The 21690-nt window shown below is 43.9% G+C and overlaps 1 protein-coding gene and 1 pseudogene across 1 annotated transcript in view; both read left to right on the top strand.

Moving 5' to 3' along the window:
• Positions 1 to 21690, top strand: part of LOC111760785 (contactin-associated protein-like 3) — a 187622-nt gene that overhangs the window by 49326 nt on the left and 116606 nt on the right. Inside the window, 1 exon segment of the mRNA XM_071215562.1 lies at positions 96 to 289. Within this exon segment, the coding sequence (XP_071071663.1) occupies positions 164 to 289 (126 nt within the window). The 5' untranslated portion in view covers positions 96 to 163.
• On the top strand, positions 13319 to 14031 carry LOC101421405 (ferritin heavy chain pseudogene; annotated as a pseudogene).

Raw genomic sequence — 21690 nt, forward strand, 5'->3', positions numbered from 1 at the left:
CCAGGTTTTACAAAAGCAGAGTCCTTTAAAGTGGACTTTAATATTTCCTCCTTTCTCTTGTTTGTTTTTTGTTTTGTTTTTTTTTCACATGAAAGGAGCTGGGGGCTGGACTCCGCTTGTGTCCAACAAGTACCAGTGGTTGCAGATTGACCTTGGAGAGAGGATGGAGGTCACTACCATGGCCACGCAGGGTGGGTATGGGAGCTCCAACTGGGTGACCAGCTATCTGCTGATGTCCAGCGACAGTGGCAGGAACTGGAAGCAGTACCGGTGGGAGGAGACCATCTCGGTATGTTCTTTGGTCCTGGCCCATGTTGTTCTCATTTCTCCATCCAGCGGCCCCAGCCTCATGTCGAGTAGAGAAACAGAACCTCAGTTACCTTACAAAGGTTTGCATGTATGTTCAAATGATACACACTGCATTAGCTCTCTAGGTCTGCTGTGAAAACTTGCCACAAACCAGGTGGCTTAAAACAGCAGACATTTATTCTTACACTCACTGTGAGAGAATTTTGAAGCCCAGAATTCTGAAGTTGAGGTGGTGGCAGGTGGTTTCTTCTGCAGCTCTAAGCGGGAATCAGCTCCGCAGCTCCCCTGGCCTCTGGTGGTTCCTTGCTTGTGGGTGCATCACCCCAGCCTCTTCTCTCCCCACAGGACCCTCTTCTCTACATTTGTCCTCAAGTTTGAGTCTCAAATCTCCAAGTCCTTTCTCTAATGAGGACACCAGTCATCAGCTTTAGGACCCAGGCTAAATCCAGGGTAATATCATCTCAAAATTCTTAAATTAAATATATCTGCAAAGTCCCTTATTCCAAGTGTCATAGATGGACATGAATTTTGGAGGTTCACTATTCAAGCCACAAATATGCATATTTAGTAAACACCTAAAAGTGAAATAATGCATAGAATACTGGAAAAATGTTTAAATCCTAGTACTTCTATTAAAAGTATGGACAGCATCGTGTGCAATCTGTTTTGGTTTTGCTCAACAGCATTGGTGTTTGGCATCACCTTCACATTGTTTTAAATGCACACAATGAAGTTGCCTTTTTTTTTTTTTTTAACTTCTTCTTTAACCTGAGGTTTCTGTATTGGAACATCTCCCTGTCATATCCAGAAATGGAGATACATTAAAGGGGAGCTGGGGTGCATCTCATTTACCGTGGCCACATTTAGCAAGTCTTTTTGTCAGGAATACTTTGGGACTGAGTTATTTTACACCAATGATCTTTCATCAAACTGCTGCATGCCAACATTTTTTGAGGCAAATTATGTTCACTTGCTTAAATTTGCTGAATTTTTAAAAGTAATGTAATTTACCACATTGTTTTCATTATGTAATTTTTGAAGAAACCCTTATACCTTTGCTTAACCTTGCTTAGCTTTGACAAGTGTTTAGAATGATCCTATTTGTGGCCGAGGTGTGAGCCCAGTAAAAGACAGCCTGTAAGAGAGAGGCTATTTAAAAAGAAAGAGTGTAAGAGAGAAGCTATTTAAAAAGAAAGCTCCACCAACAAAACTAAAGGGAGTTCACTGTTGGCTGTTTGGAAATAAATGTTGTAAGGGGCAAGCTTGAGGAAATATGGTCAGGTGGGAAAGAAAATATTATTTTTTTACTATAAAATAAAAATTTAGAAAGGTTAGTTTGGATTGACAGACCAGGGGCACCACAGTGTAATCAGATACCTGTTTTCTCTCTGAGTTATCTTGACTAGGGGAAGGTTATTTGCACAAACTAAGCAGGAATCTCAGCAGTGACTTAATGCACTTCTCGCTGGACATTCAATTAACTCTTTGGGGCACCCCCTGGGAACCTAGATCTGTGTGATGCCTCACTGGGGCCATTGACTGGGTTGACCCACTTCTTTTGCAAGAATAAGTGCTGGAGACACTATGGTGAACTAGGGTCAGCAGACATGGGCTGGGAGCTGACACCAAAAATGATCTCATCTATGGCTGTGGTTCTAAATCAGGTTTAGCTGTAAAAACCGATGGCTGCTGTGTGATGCTTGTTGATATCACTATGTTGATTAAGATTTATGCTGCTGGTCAAATTCAAAGGAGACATGGAGACACTTGGAGAATTCTTAATTTCCTGCTAAAGGTGAGCCATGGGTCCCTTGTTGTTTACTCTCAGAGAGAAATAGAGCTAGGATGATCCAAACAATAGGAAAGAGGTCAGATGTACCAGACAAGCTGATCAGTAGCAATAGAGTTTAGGTTACAACTTAATTTTGACTTACCCACCCATTCCCCATCAAAGTGTAAGCTCCCTTTAAAAATAGACTTTTGTTTATTACTTACTGATAACTGGTTAAATTGGAATAATTTACCCTTAGATAATATCAGTTGAGTTATCATTACCATTTATATTATAATCTGTTTCCTCTTTTTAATATTTTTAACCAGAGCTAATTTTATTTTCACAGAAGTAAAATTTTACTTACCAATATGTAATAGTTTATTCTATTATACTCATTTAAAATAAACACAGGCTGATGCCTGTATCTCCAGCAATGTCATTCATAGTTGGTTTCACAATAAATTTATTAGACCATCTGTCCTTTCCCTGGGCATTTGTTGTAGACATGAATTGTGAAGGTCCATGTTCATGAATTTGAATATTTATTTCCATTACCTAAACTATTATCACTCTTGGTTAATGAAAATAATATGCGTTTTATTGTCCTCATGTATATAGATCTGATTTTTAAATTTTTTAAAAATTTTTTGTTTGGTATTTCTTCCTATCAAGTGGAGATTCCTAGTTAAATCCAGTGTTTCCTCATAGTCATGTGGGTACAGAAGTTTTCTGGTATGAGCAGTTTCCCCAGTGTCTGTGATTTTATCTTCAGGGCCGAGAAGGACTCACTTGTCTCCTTCTTTCTAAAATGTCCCACTTGTGAAAATGAATTTTTCATGGGCTTCCAGCCCCCAGGATCCATGCTTTGTGTTCACTATTAGTTCTGATCCCTGGCTTAATAAAAAAGGGACAAAAATCTGTACTTTGCATGAACTTCACGCTCAGAGCACACGACCAGGGATTGCTCGGACGGACGGCTGACTCATTCTGAGGAGTGGGGAGAGAAAAGTCACGAAAGCGGAGGTCAGGGAAGGCCCGTGTTTACGCCCCTGGTGGATCGTGGGCTCTTCCTAAACCCTGCAAAGGGCTCCCTGCTCTCGCCAGGTGGCAGGTGGAGTCCGTGGGGCTGGGTCTGAGGTGCGATGCACTTTAAAGGGCCCTCTGGAGGCATAGTGTGGACAGCCGTGTTCAGGCAGGTCAGCAGAATGGACACGACACACCGTCGGGGCCGCTGGACCCTCTTTACTTAGTGCGAGTGGCCAGGACTTGCTCCCCAGCAGCCTTTGATGCTCATGGCACACGTGCATGCACACGTGCCCGCATACCTATGCACACGCATGTATGTACACACATGCACGCACGTGCACACATGGAGTTTCAGCCGGGGGAGAGTGGCAGGTGTCAAAAACAGATGCAGACTTCCTCCTAGAGGACCGTTGTAAGGGGAGGGGCTGCTTCAGCAGGGGAAGGGGCTGTGGCAACCCGGAGCCGCTCTGACTGCAGGCTCAGCCAACGGTTCATTGGGCAAAGGGGTTTCTTCAGGGGGAAGGTGGGGAGGTGGGATGAGGGGGTGTGTGATCAGACAGCAGTGTGCTTTCTGGAAGGTGTCCTTAGAGTCAGGCATCTGGAGAACAGAGGAAAGCTTTGCACAATTTTGGTGGACAAACATTTTGTTCACATTGAAGGGATCAGCTGATCTCTGGGGCAAAGGCGGCGCCCAGCGGGTGGCCAAGCAGGCGGCCAAGCCTCGCCCCAGATGCGGGCAGGGCTGGTGCTTTTCATAAACCTTCTTTAAACACAGGTGGCCCAGGGGTTTCTTAACCCTCACTGTTCTCCAAGATCACAGGGCTTGGGTAAAACTTAACATCAACGGGGTAAATGTTGTTTCAAGGTCAAGTTTAACCCTTGAAAAGTGCACAGGAGTCATGGAAAAGCTCACAGCCGTGGGCCGCTGGGGAGACAAGCCCAGCCGGGCAGGGGTCTGGGCCGTGGGCAGTCAGTCCCCGCCGCGTGGGCCTTTGCATCAGTTTCCGACGCTGCCTCTCAAATCACCCACCCGCGCGGCTCAGGCACCAGCCAGTGCGCCCCCAGCCCTGGCTGCGCAGGGGCCCAGGGCACCTCCTCCCAAGCGCCTTCCTGTCCTGGGGCCTTGCCCGCGGGTGCAGGGCGGAGCTCCCCTCTCTCTGCTGGCGCCTGCTGGGCCCCCCCACCAGATCTAGCGGAGGCGTGGCAAGGAATCTCTGCTTCCTCCCCCACCCGAGCTCTGGATCGGGTTTAAAGGGCTCAGGGGAGCAGACCCGACCTGAGGGTGCAAGGCCATCCGAGGGCCCTTGTGTGTGTGTGGGGGGGGGGGCTCAGCAGACCACGTCCCCTCCGCTCAGGTGTCCTGAGGGCGGAAGCTGGGGCTGCAGTGGGCGCTGCAGGGGAAAGCGGGCGCCTTAGCCGGGGATGAAGCCCCAAGGGCGCGCCCCCGCGAAGCCTGCTGGGAAGCCAGGGCGCGGTAGGAAAGGGGTCCGCTGGGGGGTGGGGCGGGCGAGCAGGCAGCGGGCGCTCCCTGGCTCTGCCAGACCCCCAGAACTTCACCTGCGTCTTCATCGGTGACCCCCACCTCAGGAAACCAGCTCTCCATTATCTAGTAAGTCGCTGAGCTGCTGGCTCCGGGAAGGCTACCGGCCCGCGCTGCCCCCAGGCCCCGGCCACTGTGGGGAGGGCGAGGCGAGCCCCCTCCAGTCGGAGCCCGCCCTGGACCGCGCCAGTGCGGCTGGTTTTGAGAGACAGGGGGTTCTCCTGGATGTGTTGGCTGCGTGAAAGCCACACGGAGAAGGACGTCTTGGAAAACAGGCCTAAGGGTTTTGCAGCCAGCGAGAAGATGCTCTCCTGGCTTCATGAGAAATGAGTGCTCACAGAACATGACAGCTGAGCAGGCCACTGCTTCCTTTCAAGTCGTTTTTGGTTTTTGTTGGGTTTTTTTTTTTTCTATTTAAAAATTAAATCTTTAAGGAGTGGGTGCAGCTCAGTGGTTTGAGCACCTGCTTCCCATGTACAAGGTGCCAGGTTCAATCCGCCATACCTCCTGAAAAATACACCTTTTAGTGGAAAGGGCTGTTCTAAGATTCCTTTGGATCTATCAGCCACACCTATTCTTGCATCTGCCCTAACGCTTAGCACTTAATTTCATCCTGAAAACCAATATCCAGCCAGAATGTAGCAGGCTTTGACAAGAGATGCAGCCTCGTGTTCATCTCGGGTGAGGAAGCACAGACGGTGCTTCTGCTTTGATGGGCAAAAGGTGGATTAACTGCGACGTTCTCTCCTACCGGCGACAGCTAGGCCAGGCAAACACATTTGCAGGTCTCAGAAGACCAGTAGCTGGAGCCTTCACTTCCAATGTCCAGGCCCTTCTGGGGGGTAGCTCGTGGCTGGCGTTGGAATCAGACCACTCAGGGAGGTGACCAAAGGTGGACCTTGTCTTCAAGCTGGTTGTGGGGAGACTGGGGACCCGCGTTAGGAAAGGGCATGTGAGAAGTTCTCTGAGTCAGCCCGGGAGGAAGGTGGGCTCAGGGTTGGCGCAGCACTGGGAGCGTGGCTGCCGGGTGAGAGCTTCCCAGGTGTGCCAGCCGCTCCCCAGGTGAGCCAGCACGACCTGCCAAACCCGGAAGGGGCCGTCCATGGGGAGGGACAGGCGTCCTCCCCGAGGCCTGGTCGCAAAATCCAACACGTTGAACCTTCACCAAGGTGAAGCCCACCGCTTGCGAGAATTAGGCCAGCCGCGGAGGGGCCTTAGAGATGGAGAGAGCACCACGCCTCCACGCGTCAGGAGCACGAGGAATTACACGTGTCAGGAGCACGAGGCGTGACAGCCCTACTGCCGGCCCAAGCGCCCAAGGAGCCGCGCCAGTCAGCTCAGAGCCTGTGCAGACGGCCAAGGCAGGAGTGCACTTGTTCTTGAGATTTTTACTGTTTACATAGATAAATGCTGGCGTCACTTCAAATCAATGTAAATATCTTAATGGAAATCTTCCTAAGCTATTCTAAATAGTTTTGTTTTATGATTACCTTCAATATAGATAAAAGGCTAAGTGCCCGGAACTGCCCTCCTCCCTGTCAGCACTGTTAAGAAGAGCTGGCGTGATTTGTGGAATTGCAGAGGACAGTTCCTGAAGTTCCTATTGTACTTGTAAAGAGTATACATTGAATATGTATATTGAAATGTTAATTTGTGTAACTCATTTAAATAGGATGATATGCTAAAAGTAACCATGTAGAGGTAGCAATTATTCATGAAAGGTAGTACACAGTTATAATTATTCAATTAAATATGAGAGGTGTTCTGTGAAACTAACTTGCTGCTACATGGAAATCAAATTCCCAAAGTCATCAAATCAGAAGATTTATTTGAATCCATTAAGGTGAGCTATACTTCATTCCTTCCTTTTATAAATATTCTCCAATTCTGCTGAACAGGCTATTTGTGTAAATGGTTAACAGAACACGTTTGCCTTCTCTAAGGATACATATGAACATGGGTTAACTCTCTAGCTGTTTTCCCTAATTTTCCCTTAGAAACCCGATAAGGGTGGACTCTCAGCTCTGAGCAGGCAACATTGCTCTGGTAAAAGGCACCAGATGGAGGCTCTGATTCTCGACGGGCAGACTACGCATGCACCACTAGTCCTGACACCTGGCAGGGAGGCGGAGCTCTTGGCCACACTGAGTGCCGACCATGTGGCATGTCCCTTGTGAGGACTGTGTTACAACAGATGCCGTCCCTCCTTCCCCGGGGCTTCAAAACCAGCACCTTCCAATGCTGTAGGCACAATCCATATACCACTCTAAATTCAAATCAATTAAAGTTAAATAGAGTTAAGAGTTCAGTTCCCTGATTGGGCTCCCACATTTCCAGTGCTCAGTAGCCACGTGTGGCTGGTGGTTACTGCTTTGCACAGTATAGATACAGAGCAATTTATTATTTCCAACATGTCCATTGGACAGCGCCAAGCAAAACCATGCAGGCTTCTCTCCTCTCACCTGGGAAGTCACCTGGGGGAGAAAGTCACTGATGTTGCAAAGGCTATTCCTACTAAAGAGGAATGCCTCATGCCACCATGGAAGCATGTAGCATCCCTGGATGTGTCACCTGGCTCATCACTTGCTGTGTCACTTGCATCATCTGGAGAATATTTATAAAAGGAAGGAATGAAGTGTAGCTCACCTTAATGGCTTCTGTGTCACATGGCTGTGATACATCACCTGACTGGGTCACCTGTTATGTCACCTGCTGCATTACCTGCCTGCAGCTTTTAAATAAATTGGTGTCAAGAGAAGCTTATGGCAATCTTGTAAGTCTGAGTAATAGTGAGCAATATCCCTTAGTGAGTATCATAAGCTAATTGTTAATTAAATAAATTTGAAGCATCCCTACAGGGCTAAATATACACAAATATATTAACAATGTTTCCATTTACCATTTTAATAAGTGTATTTTTAAAATATGGTCTCCATGCTGCATATTTCTTACTGATCTCTCTATTTTCAACTACCTTGCCAACAAACCTGTAACATGAAACGTTCTCCCCATTAAGAATCTCTTGAGAATTCTGGGACATGGATTTGTTCTGTTTCCACGTCTTGCTCTCATTCACCAAGTGAGCTTAGGTAAACACAACCTCAGCTGGCGCAATTGGAGAAACAGTCACCTCGGCCGTTATTCTGAGAGACGTGTAGCAGGCGCTAAGGCCTCCGACACACATGATGTGATATTCATTGTTTTTAGTGTCTATTTGTATGAGCAGTAAGACAAAGTGCTCCTTGTTTAAGGGGTTTTATCAGCACCTATTTGAATGACGACTTTCAGAAACTGATGACGATGTCTAACTAACACGGCTGTTCAGAGAATAATGAAGGTGGAGGCAGCAGACCAAGGCTTCTGAGGAGGCAGGAAGAGGACAGCTCTCGAGGCACCTGCGGTGTCGCCCTCCCCTCTGCTGGGGGTTTCTGAGGCGTGGACCCTTCTGTGCCCCGCTCACCGTCCTTTGTGAATGAACTGAAGAAGTTGGGCATTACAGGAGTGGCACAGAAAGTGTTGGCAGGGGCCTCTGCCCTGTCCCCAGTTAGATCTCCGTGTCAGTGTCCTACTGAATTTTCCACGCAGAACCTACTCGTTACGGAACTCAGTTTTTATTTAAATTACATCTGGTCTTCTGGACATGACCTGCTGGCAGTAACCAATGACTAAACTCAACGTCAAACCATGGAATAAAATCTCGGTATCTTGTGTGTGAAATAATGCTCTTTCCTGTTTCCTCAGGCTTCCATTTGGACATGAGATTTGGTGAGGCCAGGCGCTGACAATTTTACTCTCTGCTTCATAAACAAATGAATTTAGGTCATGTAAAGCATTTCATCAGTGTTTACCTGAAAAAAATCACTACTAAATAATGGTCAATTTACAGTAGGAAATTAGTTAAGAAATTAAAAAATCCATTTCAGCACATGAAACCTTTCAGAATGTCTTTAGATTTTTTCTCTTCAATAACTATAGTTTGCTAAGTCATCACTGAATCTCTCAATGCAGGCAACATATTCCCCTAAAATATACTTCTCAAGGGAATATTTTCAAAATACCTACTGGATTCCACTGTAATTAAACCTGTGTTCTCACTGAAAAAACACTGACTGTAATGCAGTGGGTAACCCCTTTCTGAGAGCTGTCAAGTTCTTCTTTAGGAAATTATTCAGTATCCATTTACATGCATTTCATGCCGGCATCAGCTGCATCACCCACCTGTGGCCCCTTCAGGGCTCCCCTACGGAATCAGCTGTAATTGGGATTATAATTACACAGTTAAGATCTCCACCCCCTCCCCTGGGAGAGGGTAAGCGATGTCCAACAGAGGCTGTTATAAATGTAGGAAAACAACCTATCCTAAACTTTAAGGTGAGTAAAAAAACATACAAGAACTTAGTAAAATGTTACAAATGCAGGTTTGCTGGCTTGGGCCATGGCCGAAGTAGGTCCTGATTGGGCCACGAAGCCCTGCTGTACCCCAGTTCTAGAGAGATGGACCAGGGGTGGGCATGCGGGGGGCATGCAGGGAGTAGATGGGGTGGGGGTGGGCATGCGGGTCGTGGACGGGATGGGGGTGAGTGTGCATGGGTGAGGGTACAATGGTGGGCAGGCCTGGGCCTGTGGGGTGATGGGCTGGCTGGGGGTGGGCATGTGGGGGTGGACTGCAGGTGGGTGTGTGGGATAGACAGGAGGAGTGGGTGTAGCGGGCTGTGGAGCTTGCAGACTTGGGGCCGTGGGACCTGGGCTCTAACCCTCGGTGGGCCACTCACAGCCTGGGTGGGCTTTGGTTACTTTTTCTTCTGTAAACTTGGGAAATCCGAGAGCTTCCTGTGCCATTAAAGTGTCCTGGATGGTGAACACCGTGGAAATTGCAAAGCTCTTATAGATGGAAGCTCTGCTGTCAGCTTGTTTCAGAAAGCTCAGAGCATATCGAAATGCGAAGCTGATTCTCCACACGCAAATGTCATCTACAGACGGAGCTGTTTCAACTTAGGGACACCTCCCACCTCTTGGCTACTGTTTTTTGAAGTATTGGGGTTTCGAGTGCGGCCAGTCTCCCGTCCAGGTTCTCTGTGTAGTGTCTGAAGACTGTAGCCTCTGCTCCCACCCTCTCCAGCGTGCCTCTGGGTGCTTTAGGGGAATCGCCTAATTTGAGATTTTTGTTGTTCACATCAAAACACCGATGGACCTAAAGGCAAACGAATCCACCCATCTGCCTTCTCTTTCTCCAGAGCTCTCTCTTCAGAGTCAAGGTCTTGGCTGGGCAGGGTGGACCGAGCAGGAAGTGAGTGGAAGCACTGGACTGCTCTCTGTCCCAGGGGTCTCTCTTTTCTGGCTTGTCACGTAAATGGGAACACACAGCATGCTGTCTTCCGTGCTGGTTTCTGTAATGGCAATGTCGGAGTCCCTCCCAGGCTGTGGTTGTGTCAGGAGCCCATTTCTTTTCATTGCTTTGTGGCTTCCATTGGTGGATTTGCCTATTTTATTTATTCACCAGCCAGCAGGCTTTGGAATCGTTTCCAGTCTTATAAATCTTGCCACTGTGGACACTGGGGTGCAGGTCTTTGTCTGGCTGTTTCCATACGTTCTCAGTAAAAACCTCGAATGCGGTTGCTGAGTCATAGGAAATGTTTAGGTTTGGCTTTTTAAGAAACTGTCAAACTGCTAAGTGGCTGTAACATTTTACAGATTCACTAGAAAGACGGGGGCTTCCAGGTTCTCCACATCCTCACCAGCATGTTATTCTGACTTTTATTATAGCTTTTTAGTCCGCATGTAATGGGATCTTACTATGGTTTTAGGTGGTATTTCCCTAATGATAAAAAATGTTGAAGGTCCTGCCAAGTGCTTTGTCTGTCTTCTTTGGTGAAATATCCATTCGTATATTTTGCTCATTTTTTCATTGGATTGTTGTTCTTCTGATTATTGGGTTATAAGTGTTATTATATCTTCTAGATACAAATCCTTTATCCAATATATAATTTGCAAATATTTCCTCCAACCTATGGCTTTATTTTTCATTTTCTTAAAGGTATCTCTGAAGGAAAACATATTTTATTTTTATGAAGTCTTGTTTTTTTCTTTGATCAATTGTGCTATTAGTGTCATTTCTTTTTATTTTTAGTTACATTAGTTGTAATTTTCCCATGTATCACCATCATATTCTTAACACTTTCAAAAGAAAAACATTCCTGTATTCATACTATTAACCTTGCTGTCATTTCTAACTCCTTACATTACTGAGGTGCGTATAGATTACCTGCCATGTTTCCCTCAAGAAGTTACAATGTTTTAGCAATTCTATTGAGGCCTGTGATCCATTTTGATTAAGTTCTGTGTATAGTGAGATAAAAGTTTAAGTTCAGTTTTTGCATGTGGATTTTTCATTGTACCGGCACCATAAGCCTATCCTTTTCTCATTTCAATGCCTTGATACTTGTTGTAGATTCTTGTTTTAGTTGTTCTAAAAGTATCAGTTTAGCCAAGTTGGTTGATAGTATTGTTCAAACATCAATGTCATTGCTGATTTTCTGTTTATTCTATTAATTATTGATAGTGATATATTGAAGTCTGGCTATCACTGTGGAATTATTTCTGTTTTCAGTTCTGTCACATTTTACTTCATCTGTTTTTGGGATCTCAGGTTTTATTCATTTATACTGTTTAAATCTTCCTCAGGAATCAACTCTTTTATCATTAAGAGATGTCCCTATTTGTCTCTAGTAATAATCTTTGCTCACAAGTTTATTTTGCCTGACATTTATTTATTTGAGATCTTTCATAATTTTGTATTCCATCATGTACCTTTTTTGTGTGGTTTTAGTTTCAATTTATTTGTACTTTCCAAGTAAAGTGATTTTCTTATAGACAGCATATATTTGGATTTTTAAAAATCCAGTCTGATAATCACTGCCTTTATATTGAGGTATTTATTTATTCAAATTTAACATAATTATTGATAGAGTTTGATATACATATATATTTTCTGAAATGCATATGTTTGAAATTTGTTATCTCATATTTGTGAAGGCTAGAAATCCATAATCAAGGTATTTCCATTTCTGGGAAAGGAAAATCCTTCCTGCCCCTTCCAGCTTCCAGCATTTGCTGGCATTCCCGGGCTGGAAGCGACATTTTCCCCATGTCTTCTAAGGGCAGCAGTCATGTTGGGTCAAGGGGCCACCCCACTCCTCTATGACCTCATCTGTTTAAAAATTTTAAACTTTTCATTGTGGTAACAAATATGCAACTCAAAATTTCCCTTTTCCACTACATTTATATGCACAATTCTGTAGTATTAATTATATTCCCAATATTGTGCCACTATCACCAATATCCATTACCCCTATATTTTCATCACTTCACACAGAGACACTTCAGTTGTTAATCAGTAACTCTTCCCTTCCCCGTCCTGCCAAGAACCCACATGCTACCATTTGTCTCTGTGAAGTTTGCTCCTCCCAGGTGTTTCACATAAACAAGACCATGCAATACTTGTCATTATTTGTCTGGCTTATTTCATCAACATTATGTCTCTAGGGTTGATCCTTGTCACATGCATCTGAACTTCATTCCCTTTTATGGCTGAATAACATTCCTTTGAATGTATAGACCACGTTTTGTTTAACCATTATTCTGTTGATAGACACCTGGGTTGCTTCTACCTTTTGGCGATTGGGAATAATGCTGCAATGAACATTGGTGTACAAATTCCTGTTCAAGTCACTGCTTTCAGTTCTTTTGGGTATATACCAAGAAATGGGATTTCCAGGTCATATGCTAATTCTATTTTCAATTTTCTATGGAATTGCCAAACTGATTTCCACCTTGGCTGCACCATCCTAGAGTGTCACCAGTAATGTGTAAAGGTTTCTAGTTCTCTGCATCCTCACCAACACTTACTATTTTCTGTTTTCTATCTTATGATAGACTTCCTAGTGGGCCTGAAGCAGTATCTCATTGTGGTTTTAATTTGAATTTCCCTAATTACCAATGTAGTTTTTTTTCTTTTTTTTTTTTAAAGATGACTCTATTTGTATGGTAAGCGCTATTTTTTTTTTTCTTTAAGGGTAAAATGGTAAATATTTTAGACTTTGGGCCATTGGGTCTTTGTCACAACTTTTCAACTCTGCCATGGTAATGTGAATGCAGTCATTGGCAGTGTGTAAACAAATGCTGTGTTTTAATATAATTTTTTAAAATATTTTTTTATTTATTTTTAAAAGATACATAGATCACACAAAATGTTACTTTAAAAATTATGAGGTTTCCATATTCTCTACTCCCCACATCCCCTACCTTTCCCAGATCAACAACATCCCCCACTTTTCCACATCAACAACAACCAGAATTTGTTGTTTTAATATAATTTCATCTATAAAAACAGGTGACTGAACTGCAGGTTATAGATTACTAAAACTGCATTAAATAGTTATATTTAGTGTGACATTTTAATTCCTTTATTGTTGTTTTGTTAATTTTCTTTATTATTTTTGACATGATCTTAGTGGTTCCTCTAGAGATAACACTATGCAACTTAACTCATCATTAGGCCAGACGTCTTCGTGGAGAGTCGCCGTGGTTTCCTGCTTCAACAGTGCTTGAATGGAACCCGGCGCTCGCCCCTGTTGGCCAGCCACCCCCAGCTGCTTGTCACTGTCCGTCCAGTGTCGCACAGCCGCCGCTTCTCAACCGCCCATCATGACGACCACATCCCCATCGCAGGTGCGCCAGAACTACAACCAGGACTCGGAGGCCGCCATCAACCGCCAGATCAACCTGGAGCTCTACGCCTCTTACGTCTACCTGTCGATGTCTTACTACTTTGACCGTGATGATGTGGCTTTGAAGAACTTTGCCAAATATTTTCTTCACCAATCTCATGAGGAGAGGAAACATGCTGAGAAACTAATGAAGCTGCAGAACCAACGAGGCGGCAGAATCTTCCTTCAGGATATCAAGAAACCAGAACGAGATGACTGGGAAAGCGGATTGAATGCAATGGAGTGTGCATTACACTTGGAAAAAAGGGTGAATCAGTCACTACTGGAACTGCACAAACTGGCTACTGACAAAAATGACCCCCATTTGTGTGACTTCATTGACCCATTACCTGAATGAGCAGGTGAAGTCCATCAAAGAACTGGGTGACCAACCTGCGCAAGATGGGGGCCCCGGATTCTGGCTTGGCAGAGCATCTCTTTGACAAGCACACTCTGGGAAGCAGTGATGAGAGCTAAACCTTCTGTTGGCTTCCCCAGAGCCACAGGGTAGTAGTGCATGTGTGTTGGGTTTACCTTTTCTATAAGTTGTATCAACATCTACGAAGTTCTTTCATTGGTACCATTCCTTCAAATAAAGTTATTTGGTACCCAGAAAAAAAAAAACAAAACTCATCATTATTCTTCAGTGTAACATTAATTCTGGTAAAATAAAAAATGTAGCTTCAATATAGATCCATTTACTCTCCTTCCTTTATGCTATTACCATAAATAACTCACCCATATATGCATGTGCTGGCTTAGAGCTACGTACTACAAAAAAATGTGTTTTTAAGCATCATCCATTCCTGTGGATGTGGAACCATTGTACATAAGATTTCTTCAGGATGTTCCTCACTTCAGGTTTAGCCCACATAAATCAGTTTAGGCTTTATTCTGAATTACTGGAGTCCCTTATAAGTAGAGTATTAGTCAGATGAGGAAAAAGCCACAGGGAGAAGCCAGAAGCTGCAAGTCAGAGGAACTGAGAAGCCAGAGCAGTCACTTGTGCAATGTCATGTGACAGGAAAGCCAAGTGCCAGGGATTGCTGGCAGCTTCCAGGACACTGCAGTCCTCTGGGAGAGAGCATCGCCTTGAGGATGCCTTGACCTGGGACTTCTAGTCTCAAATCAGGTACCAGTAAATTCCCATTGTTCACATCACCTCATTGCATGGTTTTTACTTTCACAGTCAGAAAACTGGATAGTTTTTGGTACCAGTAGAAGAATACTACAATTGCAAATGCCAAAAAATGTGGCAACAGATTTGGAATTGGATAATAGGTGGTAGTGGAAGAGCTGTGAGTTACTTGATAGAAAAAGCCTGGATGACTTTAGAGACTGTTGGTAGGAAGATGGATGTTAAAGGTACCTATGATGGGGCCTTAGAAGGAAATGATGCATGTCTTACTGGGATCTGGAAGAAAGGCTATCCTTGTTTTAAAGTGGTGGAGAACTTGGCAAAATTGCATTCTGATGTCAGATGGAAGGCAGAACTTATAAGCAATAAACTTGGATATTTAGCTCAGGAGATTTCCAAGGTGTGTGGAGGGTGCAGTTTGGCCTCTCCTTACAGCTTATAGTAAAATGTGAAAGGAAGGGATAAGATAAGAAATGAACTCTTAAGCATAAGAAACCAGAAATTGATTGGAGAATTCTGAGCCTATCCAGATAGTATTCTGAGAATAGGCCCAGAAATGGCTGATCAGGGAGCTCCCTGAGCTTCCAGACAGTGAGTCCATGGACAGTGTACCGTGTGAAGGTTTTACTGAACGTGGATCCAGCCATTTCTGTGCAAGCCAGCAGTGGAAATGCAGTTTTGCAGGAAGGATCTGTGGAAAGTTCATTTTCTGATGGTTTGGACCCCTGAGAATTGCACACAAACAAAGGAGATTTTTAAGAAATTTGTATGAGTGGAGCCACTGCCAACCTAGATGGAAAGGGACAGGAAAGGATGAAGTGAAGGAAGAATGATGTCAAGGGCAGAAGCAGGGAAGCCAAAATGTGGACTCAAAAGATCTCCTCAGGTCTGTGTGTGGAAGGGGCAGGTCCACCCCTGCCCTTGAAGTCAGGCCATCTGCCCCAGTGCTTGGAGGGGGCAGGCCTTGGGCCTCTTACTCAGGGAGAGCCTGGCTGCCACCTGGATGCTTGGAGAAGGTGGGCCAGTGCCCCAGGGTTTGTGGAGAGCTTGGCCACAAACCCCACTCTTAGAGAGGGTGGAGTCTGTGTCCCAACGTTTATGGAGAGCCTGACCACCATCCATCAATTGGAGAGGGGAACCTTCACCCCAGTGTTTGGGGAGAGCGTGGCCACTGTGCAAATGCTTGGAAGGAGTGAGGCTGCTGCTCCATCAGTCCCAGATGACAAAACATTGACTTACCAGTGACTCTCAGACCTTGAAATCTAATGGAGTTTTATCTGCTGGGTTTTGGAATTGATTGGAACCTGTGACTCCTGCTTTCCAATTTCTCCCTTCTGGAAAGGGAATGATTATCCTATGTCCATCCCTCCACTGTACATCAGAAGCAGATAACTTGTTTTCTAAGTTTAACGGGTCTAAGTTTAACAGGTCCACTGACAGAGAGGAACTGGCCTATAAATTCCATTGTTGAGACCAACACATTCCATGACATTTGCTTTAGCAGTCATGAAACTAAAATATGCTTTATACCCAACAATCCAGTGTTATGATTATTGCTTTATGCCATTTTATATTGTTAAAGGAAGTTGTTGTAGGCACTGCTGAGTCACAATGAAACAACATATATTTGCTTTGACTGCCAAGACCAGCCCACATATGCCTCGAGGGCTGGAAAGGTCTGTTACTCACTTAGCGAGGATTGCTGGGAAGACCAGTATAGGATCCTCGAGCTGGTCCAAAAGAGGCTGAGAGAATAGAAACAGGAAAATGGCTTGGGTTTTTATGGTGGTTAGAGTGTCAGGCTGAGGGCCAGGGCTTGCATGGTTTGAATCTCCCACTGGCACCCAAGGAAGAGCCCATGGGTTTTCTTCTCAGCTTATCTGGATATGGCATGGTGAGTAAAAGAGAGGAGTGGAGCTCAGCAGCTGTCAGCAGCCAACACAAGGTCCCAGCCCTCTCTCTTCCTCTTCTGCCCACATCGGGGCAAGCTGCCACTGTCAGCCAGAGTTCTGGGGTGAAGTGAAATAGAATGTGATTCTGTTTTTGATGTTTCCTCCTTGCTATTTGCTTCTTTCTTTGTCAAGCCTTTGCCACTGCACTTTCTTTTCATGCTTCAAGCTTGGCTTCCTTTAGATCTTTGGAGTTATCTGTAATAGCTGTGTGAAGTCTTCATCTGCTAAGTCCAGCATCTGGGTCCACAGGGAGACAATTTCTACTGACAATTTCCTTTTCCTCTGTGTTAATCACTTTTTGTTTCTTTGCTTGCCTTTAGCTCTTTCATATTATAACAACTCTGCAGTCTAATATTTTTTTTTCTTCTGAGTATTGTTGTTATGCTATTTTTACTTGGTTCATTTACTTATTTGAGTGTGGAATCTGTTTTCCCCATGATATGGAGCCACAGATACTTCTGTTTGCTTTTGCTTAGCTTTTTAATTTTTGTTTCCATTCTAAGCTGTAGTTGTGAGCCAATGATTGCTCACAGGTTGTGCTTGTGTACCTGAGCCAGAAAGGTGTGATGGGCCTGTGAGTGAGAAATGTCCAGGTAACTTTCCCATCTTCCCAGGCTTTTTCTTTCCACCAGACCCTTGGTATCTCTGGGGCAGCCATGGATGTGAAGGGGCCGGGGCCCTCAGCTGGGTGCCACAGAACAGACGGACGCACGGACATAGGTTAGGAAGGAAAAATGGCTTTATTTGCCAGCAGGAACCCTTAACCAGCCTCCCTGATAAGGGTTTTTCTCACAGCTTTCATACCGGTTGAAACAAAGAAAGGTAATCATCAGAGTGACATTTTAAGAAGGGTCCAGTAGAATTAGTTTTCCTTTACCAGTTGATTTTAAAATATGCATTGTACCTGGGGTCCATCATCTTGGGGTGATAAGGATGGGGGTGGTGCGGATGTGAAGGCACAGATGAGGGCCCACCTGAGTAAAGGTAATGGCTGAGGGAGCGCACAGTTTCACCTCTGGTGGCGCTGAATCTGTTCAACGTTACATCTGTAGCTCTATGTGACTCCAGACACATGAAAGAGAGGCCGTTGCGTTTTTCTGACACAGCCTTAATATCTATGCTGTACTGGGATTTTTTTTAGCTCTAGACATGCGTACATTGTCCTCTTCCTTCTCCCGTGTGCACAGACTTTCTGAGAGCTGAGAAGGTGGGCGCTCTTCGAGGGCCCTGAGGCCGTCCCATTCCCAGGCCTTCCTGTCAACCTCCCTGTCAGCTGCAGGCTCATGGCCCCAACCGTGCCAGCCTCTGCTCGTGGGTGCCTTCCTCTTTGCCTCTTATGTTGTCATGGTTACTGAGAGTACTGCTGGTTGTGGAAAAGTTTCACTCCTCTGCAGTTCAAGAGCCCGCTTGGCTGCAAAGCTGCTGGTTTCGGGGACAACCTCCCACATCTATAAAACTGTGAATGACCAAGCAAGGGTGGGCGGCCCCATGTGCAAATATCGTGGGCCTCAATTATGCTTACAAGAGGCTCAGTCGTTTTTCAGGGAAGGATGCTTCTCAACAATGCATGCCTTTGGCTGAGTCGCAGAGCCCTCAGAGTGGTTGTTTTGCCAATTTTGTTTACTTTTATCACTGCTTTTGAGGAGTGATCTTGCCAAGCTCCTTGCTGCAAGTCCCCCCATGGTATTTTAATTGTGTTTATGTTTCTCTTCTCTAAATGACAAGGGCCACAACAGAAGAAAATCAAAGTAAGAGCAGGCCTCAGACCTCTTTGTCTGGGTGGTCCAGGGCACAGATGCTGAGTCTGAGCCTCTCGGCTTCCTTCCCTGTGAAAAGGCTCTACTGCGGAAGGGGAAGGCCCAAGAGGAGGAAGCTCCTCTTTTCAGCTCAGGTTACGAGTTGCCCTGCTCACTTCTGCTGCCAGTCACATTGCTAATCCGCTTTAAGTAAATGTGTACTTATTAATTCAGCTACTACTAAGTCATGTGATTGAATAGTTGATATTCTAGAAATAGCTGGAAACTAAGATGCAGGTGACTGTAGTTTAGAAACGTGTTTTCATTTAGTCGAATGGAAGAAACTTTCTCTACATCATTATTTAAACTTGTAGGCACATAATTATTTTCATAGTGTTCCCCAAATCATTCATAATTAATTATGATAATTAATTCAGCAAAGTACTCACCTTTTTCAAAAAGGCAGGGGGTGGGTGGAGGGCTGGGACCAAATTTATTTGATATTGCCCAGGGTCAATTTATTTGTCACAAAACCTCTAGTTTCTTGATTGCCAGCCAAATCAATAGCACTAGAAAATGCCTGATACCCTTTCCTTGTTTTATTGAATAAATGCTATAGTAAAAGTTAAAGAACATCTGCATTTGTTTTAAAGTAATTAAGAGCAACTCTTCATAGGCCTTTATCATTTAAAAAGGAAGAATTTTCAGGAGCTAACCTTTAATCTGTGGCCTCTGAAAACAGCAGTGACAATGCATTGTACTCACATCGTAGTTTACCAGATTTGTTTTTTCCTTCTGGAACTTTAATTTCATTTTCAGATCAAAACCAGTAACATGATGAGAGTTGACAGTGTGAAAAGTTTGGATATTGTTATTGGAATGTGTTCAATGTATTTAATTGTAAGCTACTTAGTTTCACAGAAGAATGAATGTTTTAAAGTAAAAAGAGCCAGTTGTTGCTAAGCCTGAGAATTTCATGCATCAGTTTAATGACACCTGCCGTGTGCACACGTCTTTGACATTTATTAACTTGATCCTAGCTCTGGCTCACTGGTCTCCAGTGCATCTCTCCCACTGAATCCTTGGACTAGAGGTTGTGATGACATCATCAGGACTGCCTCTGGTGAAAGGAGGCAAGAGGGTTAGAGGGCATCAGGGCCACCTGCTTTTTTTGATTGTTCCTTTATTTTTTAACCTATTGGTTTTGGGCTAGAGTTGGCAGGTGGGAGTTCTGCAGCTCTTCATCACAGATTATTACCCACCCACTGGTTTTAAATCAATTTTGTGCTGTTTTCTCTTTTTACTAAATTTAAGAGAACCTATGAGACACCCTCATAAGGCACAAAATATTAACATTTCCAAGCAACAATAGCTTTAATCTGTACTTTTGAGCATGAACTTGGCACTGTTGGATACTTGTGTTGAGAGTGTGCAGTGTTCTCCTGAATCTTCACAGGTTGGCATCCTTGTGAAGGTCTGGATGTTCACTGCCCAGTAAAGATCTTGGCCCTGTAGAAACGGCTATGCCCACTGTCCCCTATGCGAGGCTAAACTTTGGCATCATCTGTATCAACTCACACTATGGACAAGGAGATTTGCTAACACAATCAGGTAAAGGCAACTTGATTTAATGGTTTTATGAGCACAGGGCAGGAAAATATCTTTAGTTCATTGAACTTTGTGTTCAGAAAAGCTGTCTTGAGGGCCAGTGCCTGATGGCAAATGATGTTGAGCATCATTTCATATGCTTTCTGGCCATTTGTATATCTTTTTTGAAAGATGTCTGTTCAAATCTTTGACCATTATTTGATTGGATTCTTTATTGTTTAGTTGCAGGATTTCTTTACAGATTCTAGGGATTAAACATTTATCAGATATTATGGTTTACAATATTTTCTCCTATTCTCTAGGTTGTCTTTTTATTTCTTGATGAAGTCCTATGATGCAAAAAAGTTTTACATTTTGATGAGTTGCCATTTATCCATTTTTGTTGTTGTTGTTTGTGCTATTAGTGTAAGGGGTCTAAGGAATCAAACCCTAACATGAAGACCTGACGATGCTTCCCTACATTTTCTTCTAGGAGTTTTGTAGTCCTGGTAATTACAGTAAGGTCTTTGATACATTTCATAGTTAATTTTTGAATATGGTGTGAGATAGGAGTACCCCTTCATTCTTTTGCATATAGATATCCCGTTCTCTCAGCACATTTGTCGAAGAAACAATTCTTTCCCAATTGAATGGCATTGGCACACTTATCAAAAACAATTGGTCATGGATGTTATAAATTGTTTTGGGTAGGATTGACATCTTAACAATATTTAGTCCACCAATCCATGAACACTGACTATCATTCCATTCATTTAGCTCTTATTTAATTTCTTTTAGCAATGCTTTGTAGTTTTCTGTGTATAGCCTTTACAACCTTGGTTAGTTTTTTCCCTAGATATTTGATTCTTTTAGTTGATATTGTGAATGGCTTTTTGTAATTTCTTCTTCCTATTGTTCATAACTTGGGTATATAAACACTACTGCCAACAAAACCCCACCAAAATGTGGGCAGTATTGTTTAAAAGCCCAAGTTACATGGGCTTGAGGGAGACTAGAGTTGGGAGGATGGGTCGGATAGCCCAAGGAATTGGGGAGATGGCTGGGGGAACAGGTAAATATGGGAGAATGTCAGGTATGTGTTTGAAGCTCTAATGTTGAGAAAACTCCTTAGAAAATGTAATAAAGAAGGATTACATGTTTAAGGTGTTTAAGTGGGGGGCATCTGTACAGGGGCAAGCTTCTAGGGAGTGTGTGAGTGCTCATTTTGTCGTTGTTTGTTATATCATTGGGTGGCGAGCCATACAATGAGCGTCAAGGCATACCCACATCCTGGGGAGACCTGATGTTCCCAAATAGAGGGAATTGTGTCTATCGAGAGAATCAGTGGCTCCCAATTAGTTAGGGCAGTCTAGTATATCAAGCCCTCAGCATCGTTACAGTTTCAGTAAATCAGGACCCTCAAGTAATGAAGCTTGGTTGTCACTGTGGGCCCTGAGGGGAGGGAGAGAGAGGTGTGGAATAGATGGAAGAGGGCAACTGGAGGCAATGGAAGTGCTCCACAGTATCATGCAATGATGGATATAGGACATGTTAACTTACACCAAAAAATGTATAAAAGTCTATAAGCTAAAATGTAAACCATAATGTAAAACATAAGGAAGCTAAAAATATAGAAATTTGTACAGTCTAAAATATAAACCATAATGTAAATCAAAATGGAAAGATATTTGATAGCTATGTTTTAAAATCTGTACATCAGCTGCAACAAATATAACTTGAACATGTAAAGAGATCATTGCCGGGGAAAGGGGAAAAGGGTTTGATGTTGAATATATGTGAGTCCTCTATATTGTGTATGTGAATTACTGTGATCTAAAAATTTTTGAAAACAAAATTTAAAAA

Source organism: Dasypus novemcinctus, chromosome 6 (assembly GCF_030445035.2).
Source record: "Dasypus novemcinctus isolate mDasNov1 chromosome 6, mDasNov1.1.hap2, whole genome shotgun sequence".
Lineage (NCBI taxonomy): Eukaryota > Metazoa > Chordata > Mammalia > Cingulata > Dasypodidae > Dasypus > Dasypus novemcinctus.